This window comes from Mesoplodon bidens (assembly GCF_964165515.1).
Source record: "Mesoplodon bidens genome assembly, chromosome: 13".
NCBI lineage: Eukaryota > Metazoa > Chordata > Mammalia > Artiodactyla > Ziphiidae > Mesoplodon > Mesoplodon bidens.
In genome coordinates, this window is record NC_138169.1 from 85,273,594 (window position 1) to 85,286,858 (window position 13,265).

A 13,265-nucleotide genomic window follows, 5' to 3' on the forward strand; every position below is an offset into this window, starting at 1 on the left:
TCTTGATCACAAAATGCTCCACCTTGTTAAAAAGCGAAAGCAGATTTAAGGACAAGAGCATATTTGTCTAATCTGACTATCCGTCAAGCACAGGAGAACTTCAGTCAGGTTGTTCAGGACATAGGGCCAATTTAATGTTTTGATAAACAGTGTCTCCCAGAGGGCTGGAAAATAAGCCCCCATGTGATGATCCAGATCCAGCCCGATGTAGGCCTCCCTGTTACCCCACGCAGAGACTGGTGCTCAGGCCAAGGGCTGCCCTATGCAGGGCAGGGTGGCGGCGCCAGGGAGATGCCACCCTTGCAGAGGGTCTCTGGAAAGTCAGCAGTGTAATCGGCTACAGCAGGGCTCCTCTCCTCTCCTCAGACAATGCTTGGAAAGTACCACTAACTTTCCAGAAACATTCATCGTTTACCTATCCAGTTGTTAATACATCCTTTTATGAAGTCTGGCTATGAAAGCACACTCTTAAAAATACAATTCAGGGACTTCCCTGGTGGCGCAGTGGTTAAGAATCTGCTTGCCAATGCAGGGGACATGGGTTTGAGCCCTGGTCTGGGAAGATCCCACAGGCCACAGAGCAACTAAACCCGTGTGCCACAACTACTGAGCCTGCGCTCTAGAGCCTGTGCTACGCAACGGGAGAAGCCACCACAATGAGAAGCCCACGCACAGCAACGAAGGGTAGCCCCGGCTCTCCGCAACCAGAGAAAGCCCGCGCGCAGCAATGAAGACGGAACGCAGCCAAAAATAAATAAGTTTTTTAAAAAATACAATTCAACTGACACAATTAAGATTCTCCTCCAAAAAAGGAAACAAACCTTATGAAGGCTAACTTCCTAAGAAGTTCAGCTTTTTAGAGGACAGCTACTTCCAAGAAAGTGGGGTGGGCAAGTGTGCAAAGACCCTCACTAGAGCTGAGCCCACGGATGCACGGAGAGGCCCGGGCCTGCCCCGTGTGGGTCTCGGATAGAGGTGACAGAGACTAAGAAACTTATAATTTATTAGTTTATCTAACTAGTCCGAGTTCTATCCTTGAGTAAGGTAAGAACCTGCAAAAAAGCTGCAGTTTTCAACACTTAGTTGACCCCTTTCTTGAAAAATGCCTCACTGAACTTTGCTTTAGTGAATGTCTTCATCTCTTACTAAGGGTCTTTAAGAAAGAGACACACAAAACTTGCCCTACATTCATTCTAGACCTATTTCAGGAATTGACACTGCGTGTATACTGACACAGACGTGTATTCTCTAATACAGGAAATATCTTTTTAAATTAAGAGATAAGAAAACCGCCCTGCCCAGCCAGAGAATAATACAGGTCCCCTTCTTATTATGAGAACTTGGCTGTTCATTAGTACAAACTGGAGAAATTTTAAACACAGATTCTAGAACACAGAGTTAAAATCTGCAGAAATGTACATACCAGGGATCCAAATATTTTTTTGAACTCTCCCAGCTTTTCTAATGCAGCCATTCCATGGACCGGCATCTGAGAACCACTGTACAGATGTTTCCTGCTCACTGCGTTCCAAGATTCAACAATATCACAGCCCTCCAACTATTACTCTCCGTTTCCTCACCCTATTAAACCACCAGTGAAATCTGCATTCCCCTTTATCTCGCTCTTTTCCCTGGCTGATACGGGGGTTCCATGTGGGATCAGTATCTGTCTGATCTTTTGATGTTCAAGGACAGACGGACCTCAAAGCCAAGACACCACAAACCTCACCAGAAGTTTGCAGGATTCCACTGTCTCGCCCCCAAGATAAACTTCTGAGCTGCAGACAAAGATCATAGCGACAAAACAAAAGAAGGGGTTTCATCCCTCTTTTCATAGATCTCCGCTAGCCCAGGGGCACTCCACTGGCCTCCTGCTTCCAGGGCAAAGGCTCCCTGAGCGCATGTTCTCTCCTATCCCGCCCGCTTTACGCTTCCCCACCAAGCAGGTTCCACGGCTGGCAAGTTTCGGGTCTCCCCACACATACCTAAGGGAGCCCCTTCCTTGTCTTTCTTTAGGGTCTGCTCTGCAAGGCCCAGGCTGGGGTTAGTCAGGGGCGGGCTCCACAGTGCTGCTGCAGGCTGTGTGGGTAAGTCTGCCTGCCTCGGGGACAGCAAGCCCTCCCGGACAGCAGACCAAAAGCCACTTTCTCCAACAGTTATACCAGCAACAAGCTTCATCTTTTTCAGTTCATGCAAAGAGATGCAGAGAAATGCAAGCCTTTGAAAATATCACACATTAGACATATTTCTACTCATGTATAAAACTACTCTTGAAATTCTTTTAAATTCTAAAAAATGGTTAAAAAGCTCCTACTAGTTTTCACGACTTCCAGCAAAACACCATCAAACACGACAGAGAGATTTGGGTTTCTCCTTACTTGTCACTGGCCAGGTGATAAAAGCGCCTGTTCACACATCCGGCACACAGCAGGGCCACCGCATCCAAGTAGGACAATATCTTCAGCAGGATTTCTGAAGGCAAACTGAGAGAGGGAGGAATCAGAGAAACATCCAGAAAACAGCTGGCCGTGCATCTCCAAATGGAAGGCAACAAACAGACGCTTCCTGTACAAGAGGCACACGGCACCCTCATCTTCAATCATTTCTCGATTGATACGCTCTGCTTATTACAATTCTCATGACTTAAACCAATGCAGAGACCCAAGGGTACAAATAGCTAATTTCCTTGGTATTTCCAATCAGGTTTTCACACTGAAAATGGAAATGAAAGACAGAGGATGCACTCTTGGCTACAGGCAGACCTCAGATATTACTCCAGGTGGGTTTGGTTCTAGACCCACCACAATAAAGCGAGTCACAGGATTTTTTTGATTTCCTGGTGCATATAAAAGTTATGCTTACCCCATACTGTAGTCTATTAAGTGTGCATAGCATTATGCCTAAGAAAACAGTGTATATACTTGATGAAAAAAATACTTTATTGCTAAAAAATGCTAACCATCACCTGAGCTTTCAGTGAATCAGAGCAGTAACATCAAAGATCACTGATCACAGACTGCCGTAATATAGTGATCATAAAAAAAGTTGGAAATATTGTGAGAATTACCAAAATGTGACACAGAGACAAGAGGTGAGCACATGCTGTCAGAAACTGGTGCTGACAGACGTGCTGACACAGGGTGGCCACAAACCAGCTGTTAAAAAACGCAGCATCTGCAGAGCACGATCAAGTGAAGCGCAGTGAAACGAGGTCTGCCCGTACTAATAAGAAAAACACGACCACCCTGGCTTCCAAAACATACGAGCGGAATAGGATATGCCAACTTGTTCTCCCCCAGTCCGGGCGACGCCCCTGCACCCTCCTCCCGCAAGACCTCTCCCCTGTGATGCTTCCTCTGGGGCTTCAAGGAGACGCCAGGCCCCGGAAAGTTCTCTGAAGTGTCCCTTTCATTTCATTCATCTGCCTAAATAAATAGGGTGTTGAGATGCATCCTTAATCTCCCATCTATTTCTATGATCTTAGAATTTTACAAAACACTGTAAGAATCTGAAACGCCTAGAAAGCATGACTGGTGTTAGGAAGTCAGGAATGGGCACTTTTGAACCTCAGGCAAAAGGAAAAATGAAAAAGCAGCTACAGGAGATTGTACTTGGTGGCGGGGGTGGGGGTTGGGGTGGGAGGCGTGTCTAGGGATACAGGATAGGGCGTGTAAAACCCTTCAACCAGCTTATTTATTTATTTACTTTTTCTTTTGACCAATTTAAAACGGTTTGCCCATTCTCTCCACTTGTGATTTTAACTCTTTAAAATTTTTAAATTATGATATAAATCAGGTTAACAAACGTTTCATAGGAAAATAGTCAGTCCTAAAATTATGATGATACCGAGACAATGAAGTGGATCCTGGAAGAAAAGACGATTAAAAGAAGACATACTTGATACGTGTTACTGTGCAAGTGCCACCCCTGCTCGAAACTTTCTGAGATATTTAAGCAGAGGCTTTCTGAGAGCTTAAACATGTAGCTATGCTTAGATATTAGTTAAATCCCTACCCTCCAATGAAATTCTTTATATTCAGAGTCAGTAAATTAGATGCTTTTCGTGAGAAAAGGTCTCTAACGCTAGAGATAGCAAAGCTGCAAGAAAACCCATTTCGTGACCATTTAAATTATCCAGTGCATATAGTTTTTATATGTTGATTTCACAAAAATTCAGTTATTATTTTTTAAATCAGTGTAAATTTTTTCTGCAACACAGAATTGGGTTTCAAGAAAACATCTCAGAAAGGTATCCAGCAACTGTAAGGATGATTTGATTGGACTAAAATCCCATTCAAGATGGGCGTTAGACAGCCTTTACTCTCCCATCCACCACACTAACATAATAAGGGATGGGAGGGTCCTGTCTAGGTACTTCCAGCAGAAGAAAACCTCCATTTCACGGTTAAAACAGTTGAGATCAAAGATGTTCTCAATCCTTGTTCATAAGGTTTCCTCAAAGCTGCTACAATCCAAGTTCACAGCCATCCTGGGTTGCCTTCTGTTGGATTCCACTTATTTCACATCACACCGGCTAGGGCAGGGGACGGGGGAGAGAAAGGGACAGAGGAAGGTGAGGGGCAGGACAGTCAAAGAAAGCCTCCCCGAGAACATGTAACTTGTGCACGCGCGTTCTCAGGGTGTGGGGATTCCCGGTCCACGCGGAGGATCCCCTGCAATCCCCACCCACGCCGCTCTCGCTCCCTGATCGCACAGAGAAAGCCCAAGCCCCGCGGAGCCGCGTGCGGCCCCACGCTCAGGCGCCCAGGCCCGGGTGTGTCCAGGGACCCGGCCCTTCCAGCCCTGCCACCCCTCCGGCCGCTGCTCTTCCCCAGCTTCCACATCAGCCTCCGAAGACCCTCCCCCGAAAGTGCGCCGAGTCAGCGCTCTCCTCGTCCCCCATCTCCTCTCGCTGCCAGGCCTCTGTCCACACCTGCAGCCTCCACTACCCGGCCTCCCACTTCCTGTCGGCTTTCTACATTCGGTGTGAAACATACAAACACTACACGCGAAATACAGTGCAGCCCATTGCCCGCCGCTGGCCTGGAACAGCCGCAGAGGCGGCCCCGCGCCCAGCACCGCTGAACCAGCCACCCCTATTCTCGCAGCCAGCCCCTCTCCCGGGTCACACGCCACCCCCTCCCTTTCTGGGACCTCGCTGGTCTTTCCTGCTCCCCGGTAGTTCGAAACGTCCCGGGCCCTCTGAGCTCAGCCCTGAGGCCCCTCCACTGCCACCTCCACACTCTCCCCGGAGCCACCCGCATCCTCGCTGCCTGTGTCCAGCGCCCGGCTGTCACTCGGCCTCCCCACCCCCAGCACTCTCCGACCCCACAGGCAGCACCTCCACGGACACACGGGCACACGGACACACCGCTCAAGCCAACAGTCTGGGATTCCCACCTCACGTCTGCTTCCCCGACCACCCACGTCTGGTTCATAAACGAGTCATGTCACTTATGCCCCAGAGGTACCTCAACTTGGCCAGTGTCTCTCCATCTCCCCTCCTCCTAGACAAGGGAGACAGGTAAACAAGTAAACAAGGTAATGTGAGAAATCAAATGGCATCACACCTCTGTGCTTAAAATCCCACATCATGGACTTCCCTGGTGGTGCGGTGGTTAAGAATCCACCTGCCAGTGCAGAGGACACAGGATCGAGCCCTGGTCCGGGAAGATCGCGGATCCCACATGCCGTGGAGCAACTGAGCCCATGAGCCATGAGCCATGACTACTGAGCCTGTGCTCTAGAGCCCTAGAGCTGCAACTACTGAGCCCGAGCGCCACAACTACTGAGCCCGCGTGCCTAGAGCCCGTGCTCTGCAACAAGAGAAGCCACCGCAATGAGAAGCCCATTCATCTCAACAAAGAGTAGCCCCTGCTCGCCACAGCTAGAGAAAGCCCGCACACAGCAACGAAGACCCAACGCAGCCAAAAATAAAATAAAAAGAATAAATTAAAAAAAAATCCCACACCGTGAATAAGGTCCAGACTCCTCCCCATGGCCTCTGGGCCCCTCCCCCTTGCCCACCGCCCCTACTTCTGCAGCAGGCCCAGGCCCCTTCTCTGCCCACCTTGCTTCCCCTCTAAATGCTCTTCTCCAAGCCCTTCATCTCAGTTTTCAGTTCTCAGCTTAAATGTCAGCTCCTTCCGCAAAGCCTTTCCTGACCATCCTAGCCCACTAATCTGGATTATGGAGTCCATCTGTTTTCTTGATAGCACATACGCCAATTTATAATCCATTCCTTGTTTTAATCTGTGTTCCCCCCACAAGACCGTAAGCTTCATGAGAACACGTGTGAACAGCTCGCCACCTGCATTCTCCTCCAAGCACAGCACCTGGTACAGAGAAGGTCCTCGGACATTGATCAGAGGGCTCGGCTGGCTGCGTATTTGTCCTGCTTCTCCTATCAGATCATCATATGACAGCTTCTAGTCCCAGAGTACACAAAGTTTAAACCAATGTCCTTAATTAAATCTTTCTTTTTTGTCCTTTTCTTTCTCTTCAAAATCATAGTGAAAGTATGTACACTGTTACCTGAGCTAGTTATGACATGGTATTAAAAGCCCCAAACTTGAAGTCAGGCAATTTACATTGGAAATGTGTAGACCAGGTGCACCCCCCGCCCTCCACTGTAAGACCCTACAGCAGCGCCAAGCTTCCAGGACTCCACACGACACTGGGCATACAGCTGGTGCTCCAGAAACATCAGTACGGTACGAATCCACAAGCATTTCAGCATCAATCTCAAATAATAAATTTTTTTAAAAAGTTTCTACAGATCTTGCTGCTGAGGGTCACAGTATAGAACCTGCTGTAGCAAAAGGGGCTCCTCAAATTCTGAAAGCTAAAAAAGTCAGAGATCTCGTAAGCTTTCAGAAGAACACACTTTAATCTTCTTTCTCCTTTTTCAGGGGTCTTTATCAAATGGGAAGTGAATAATTCTGAAGAACCTTTTATAAAAAGGAAAATTAACTTTACTTGTCACTTTTAGAAGTTTAGCTTCATGAAACGAGTCTAATAATGACAGGCTGATGACTCATAATCATCCTCTCCGTGTTGTGCATTCTTCCGACACAGTTCTATTCTTAGAGAGCTCAAAAGAGCAACCCCGTGTATCCAGCCCCCCAGCGTGGCAGACCACCTCTGCTCCTTACCTGTCCAGAGACACAGAGCAGCCGGTGCAGGATTTCCCGCAGAGCTCATCTGGCCGGGCACAGTGACTCAGAGTGGCACAGCCCGCGACCAGCCTGATGCCTCGCCCGGTTCTGAAAACAAACATGGAAAATACAAAGTATAAAGGCGCCTGTCCGTTCCCCTCTACAAAACATAAAGGATTCATAAACTCCAAAGACTACTCGCTATGAAACTTCATCTACAGCAAGGGAGGGAGGGAGGGCGGGCAGCAGGGAGGGTGGTGAGACGTTCAGTGTCCTGAGCAAACCTGAAAACTGGGCTTACTCTGACTGACGTGTTTTATTATAGGCTGTCAGCATATCAAAGAGCTGCTATAAAGTGTACTGAATGGAAAAAAGGGAAAAGATAAAATGCATCAGCCGTCCAGTTCCAATAACACAACAGAAACCTAATAAAGATAACATCCAGGGCTTCCCTGGTGGCGCAGTGGTTGAGAATCTGCCTGCCAATGCAGGGGATATGGGTTCGAGCCTTGGTCTGGGAGGATCCCACATGCCGCGGAGCAACTAGGCTCGTGAGCCACAACTACTGAGCCTGCGCGTCTGGAGCCTGTGCTCCGCAACAAGAGAGGCCGCGATAGTGAGAGGCCCACGCACCGCGATGAAGAGTGGCCCCCGCTCGCCACAACTGGAGAAAGCCCTCGCACAGAAACGAAGACCCAACACAGCAAAAATAAATAAATTAATTAATAAACTCCTACCCCCAACATCTTCTTTAAAAAAAAAAAAAGATAACATCCATAGAGTAAAAAAATGTAAATTTGTGAACCAGAGCTGCCACCACAGTCTCCGAGTTTGCCGACCTTTGAGGAATAACGTCTGGTTCCAGCTCTGGCAGTCACAGCCACGGGAGGACGAAACACGCATCCTCAAACTCGCTTACCCTTTACAGCTCACATTCAATGGAACACGTTTTAATTGGCAGTCTTTTTATTTTAGTGGTAAATAATAAACGTAAAATAACAGTGAATCTTACAGTCAATGGCTTTTAAGACTTAATGAGATCTAACATTTTATGCAGTTAGTCCTTTTCAGAACCTCCTAAAATAAAGTTTTATTAAAATCAGTCCTCAAGACCAGCAGTACTCAACAGCAGCTGGGCAGGGGTCCGAAATGCCCAGAAAGTCACCAAGCTCAGTTTCCCACTTCCAGGCAGCAGTGCACAGAGAGCGCTCCTGGTGGACACACGACGTCTCCTGGGAAGATCTGGAAGCTGCCTCTTTACCCCCTCCCCAGTACACACATCAATAACTGACCCACCTCCCGGCCAGTATGCTATTTCAGAAGTGACTAAAATCTAGAGTGCGCATACTCTGTATGCTTAGTTCGCCAGCGCTACGGCTCTGAGGATGTCCTTTGTTCACCAAGGGTTTTACCACTCCCCCACCCCATTTTTCCCACCAAGATGACTTCCTGGATATAGTTAGACTATCACTCGAAAAGGATATGGGCAATGACTGGGGGCAAAAGGAGGGGGGCCTAAGAACTTAGAAGTAAGGGCAACAGTCTCTGTGGAAGTGGAAGAATGAAATCCACACGAACAGATCTGAACAGAGGGTGGCCCTCGACCCCAAGCATAACCTGCTCTTAGGAGGCATGGGGAGTGTATCACCCATGGACTCGGAGTAGCCTGGTGCCTGCCACGGAGATGGACACGCCACGATGTACGCGTCAGCAAGCGCTCAAGTCGCCTGACGATGCCCCAGGTGATTCTGAGCAGCCAGAGAATGAGCTTCTCTTCCCTTAGCAGATTTTTCTCTTCAGAAACAAGCATAATGGCTGGCACACAGTAAGCCCTCAATAAACATGAGATATCCTCTGCACATGGGCACCTCAACCCAGGAGAGGTTGAATACAGTAAACCATTCCAGATCCTGCTGCTACCCACGCCTCTCCATCCCAGCTTCAGCAAAAGGCACTCAAGGTGCTCTTCATCTTATCTGACTTCCTAGCCAAATGCAGAGAAGTAGGGAAAGGGCAAGGAGAAATGTTAATTTGGAGAGCTTTGCAATGCCCTCTCCCCCTTTGACCAGAGAATTCCACCTGTGCTGTAATTTTATACTTCCGCTGTTTCAGCAAAGTTTTCCACAGTAGAAAAGCTTTAAGTCCATTGACGTGGCTCTAACAGTAATCAGAGGTAAAATACAATTTCCTAATTGTATTAATTTCCTAGGGCTGCCTTAACAAAGCACCTTAAACTAGGTGGCTTACTGTCTCGCAGACCCAGGGGCCAAATGCCCCAAATCAAGGTGCTGGGAGGGCCATGCTCCCTCTCAAGACTATAGGACAGAATCCTTCCTTGCCTCTTCCAGCTTCTGATGGCTGCTGACAATCCTCGGTGTTTCTTAGCTCATGGCAGCTAAGCTAACTAACTCCAGTCTCTGCTCTCTCCTTACAAAGCCGTCTTCCCTCTGTGTGTGTCTTCCTATAGAACAGCAGTCACATTCAATTTAGGACCCACCCTAATCCAGCATGACCTCATCTTAAGTAATTACATCTGCAGAGACCCTATTTCCAAATAAAATCACATCCTGAGGTTCTGGGTGGACATGAATTTGCGGGGGGAGATGGGGGCACTATTCAACATGATACACAATTTTTTAAAGTGTTTTTAAATGATTTAAAAGCATTCCTTATTTTAAGTGGTTAACTAATCCTGCAAACTCTATATGACCTGTGTTACAGATTCAACGAAAATATCTGTAGGAGACAAAGGTTTCTGACACATAAGCTTTAAACAAAAGGAATTTATTTTACCCCTCCATCAAATAGTAACAATATCTACCCAGAGTCCCCAGGTGGTGACCCTCAGACCACTACAAGTGCAAAGGGTCGTGCCGAGAAGTCTAAGAGTCTAGACACACGCTGATGAAGACTGAGGAAGGACTCTCCCTGATACACTATTTTTTAACTTAAATGAACACTGCTGTGGTTGACCAAATATAAATTTGTCTAGAAGCATTAGTAAATTGATAACAGCTTTTTGCCATTATGATTTCCTCCATCAAAAGATGCAAAAAAAAAATCAAAACTATTACCCTAGACCTTTCCAAGGGAACTGAAGAAAAGTAAATCAACACAATCTATCGATCAGTTTCAATCTAGCAAGCTGGCAAAGACCAAATAAATGATAAGGACAAGGGCAGGTCTGCTGCACACAAACAGGCAATTCTCCTTCACTGCTGGGACCACAAACTGGTGCGAACACTATGGACAGCCAAGTCCTTAAAAGGCACAGGTTCTTTTAAGCCAAGAATCTCACGTCTAGAAATATAACCCAAGGCAAAAAAGTGAGCCCAAAGACTTCACTCAGGAATGTCCATCTCAAAGCTGTCTGCACTGGGAAAAGTACTAGAAACTGTATAGACCTCTGTTAAACCCCAGGACCTCTGTAAAGTGAGCCACGTTCAGCCAAGAAAAAGGGACAGTTTCAATACAGGTGGAAGTGTTTGCACAAAAACAAGTTCGTGGCATCTCCCAAATGTCTGCACGGCCAGCTCCCTCACCTCCTGGATACAGACCGCCATTCAAATGTCACCGTCTCCCTGAGATCTTCTAGCCATGCTCTCTAAAACCTTCAATCCATATCCCGCACACACACACACACACACACACACACACACACACAGACACACACACATACGATGCCCCCCCCAGCACCTACCGCCATCCGACACCACACATTTTGCTTGTCTACTTTGTTTGCTGTCATTGGGGTGTAAGCACCACACTGGCAGGTCTTTTGCACGAGTTTTGTTCCCTGATGATTCCTCGGCACCCACAACATGCCCAGCATGCAGAAGGCACTCGATAAATATCTGCTAAATTAATAACATCAACTGAAAAAGGTTGTATTAGTATATACTACATAATCTTATTTTTGTATGTCTCTCTTAAGGGAAAATGTAAACACATACATACAAAGAAAAGCGATCTTCGAGGAAAGATAACAAGGTATTAACCGGTAATACGTCTGATTCACAAGATTATGGAATTACAGGTGGTAGTTTTTAAACGGGGGCTGGAAGACTGAAGGCACAAAACACCATGTACTTTCTAATGTTTCTTAATTTACTGAAAATGTAATGAATCGTGGGGTTTGTTGCTTTAAAACTGAGAGCCCATACACAAGGAGGTCTGGGAGCACAGTTTCACAGCACCATCCTTTAGGCTGGAGCCGTGGTTTTCAAAGGCCTACACAGCATTCTGGGTACCAGGCCCCCCGAAATCTTGGAGCACAGCCTGCAGAAAGCACAAAACTTCTTTGAAGTCTCTTATTTAATATTAAAAGTTAATGCAATATTGCATTCTACTGGATAACTTCTCAGTGTTTGTCTTATCATAAAAATGTATTATATGACTCACCCGTTATTTAACATTTTCCCCAAAGCTGTTACATTAATTTTCCACGTCAGGAAGGTGCCCCCTGCCCACTGGCTCCTATCTGTTCGAAAAGTACAGCCTATTTGTTGCTGTTTTGTTTTTCCATAATTAAAATAGATCTCCTGAGTCCCTCATTTCCAGAGCAGAAGACTAAGTCTCTAACGAGGCAGCCAACAGTGACTTCTTCAAGGTCCCAAGCTAGAGGTCAAGAGCCCCAGGACCCTCCCCTCCTGACTGTCCTCCAGAGCTCCTTCCACCATGTTACTATAGTTACTATACATCGTATCAGTATAGATTTTGGTACCATTGAAAGCACATCTCCATTTCTCCATAAAATAAACTAACTGCACATTTTTAAGGGCCACACAATTAACAATCAGTAAGTTCCATGCATGTGCTCATGGAGCTTGATCCCAAGCAGGGCCCTGGGGGGCTCCTGGACACAAAGCCTTTCTGTGCCCCCCATTTCTTTTTTTTTTTTTTTTTTAAATTCTTTTATTTTTTTTGCGGTACAGGGGCCTCTCACTGTTGTGGCCTCTCCCGTTGTGGAGCACAGGCTCCGGACACGCAGGCTCAGCGGCCATGGCTCACGGGCCTAGCCGCTCCGCAGCATGTGGGATCTTCCCAGACCGGGGCACGAACCCGTGTCCCCTGCATCGGCAGGCGGACTCCCAACCACTGCGCCATCAGGGAAGCCCCCCCCCATTTCTTTGACTATAGGAAATAGCCTTCATCCAGCCTCCAAGACCTTCCCTGAGTTCCAACCGGCAGATTCAAACAGTTGTTAATTAGGGAAGGGAGGGGATACAAGACAAGGGAGAAAAAGTCAAGAGAAATAATAGTTCAGCCTTGGGGCAAGGTCCTGGTGCCCCATCAATGGATATACACATCTTTGAGCTGTTCTGCAGATGCTAAAACGTCCTCCAGGTGGGAGAAGTTAACCATTAAGGAAGGCATGCTGCCCACAAGTACCCACCGAGACACCAGACCAGTTGGAACCAGGTTGATGATGCCGACTCTCACTTACCTCACCACCAACCAATCAGTACAATGTCCACCAGCTGATTACGCCCTCTTTAAACCATTGCTATAAAACTTCTCACTACCCTCTGGAAGGGGGTCCCAGTTTTTAGAGGCGCTAGCCCCCTGTGTTCCCTCTTTGCCTGGCAAAGAAATAAAGCCACTTTTTTTCTTTCCTCCTAAATTCTGTCTCTGTATTTCTATTTGGCACCGGTGTATAGAAGCCAAGATTTCGGCAACAAGCTCTGTACGTCTACAAAGTTAAGTACACATTTAGCTGATATAATTAGTAAGATGACATTTAGTTTAAAACCGCCTTTTTTCAAGTGACAAACTTTACCTGATTGCTTTGAATTAAGTTTGGTATTTTAAAAACCTACTTTCTGGGCCTGATTTTTAATATCTGATAAATCAAAGAAATTGGACCAAGTAGAAATTAAGCCAACTTGATATGCTTTCTGCTATATTTCTTACAGTTTAAGGTATTTATTTATACAAATTCACACTTTGTGTTAAAAAGGTTTACACATATCACACATTTTGTGTGATTCCTTGTTAAAAATTAATTCTTTTGCACTGAGACATTAAAAATAACCACCTATGTAGACCATAATCATTCTTAGGAGCTGACTTTTCTTTACCAAAAAGAACTTACATCTCACCAAATCA

General features: G+C 46.5%; 1 protein-coding gene across 3 annotated transcripts in view; it reads right to left on the reverse strand.

The window, feature by feature from the left end:
- Window positions 1-13,265, reverse strand: part of FBXO15 (F-box protein 15) — a gene marked incomplete at its 5' end in the record, with an annotated part of 124,435 nt that overhangs the window by 109,455 nt on the left and 1,715 nt on the right. For all 3 annotated transcript variants that reach the window (XM_081253473.1, XM_081253474.1, XM_081253472.1), the window contains 2 exons: window positions 2,379-2,483; window positions 7,155-7,265. In XM_081253473.1, the coding sequence (XP_081109599.1) occupies window positions 2,379-2,483; window positions 7,155-7,265 (216 nt within the window). The remainder of the gene's footprint in view (window positions 1-2,378; window positions 2,484-7,154; window positions 7,266-13,265) is intronic.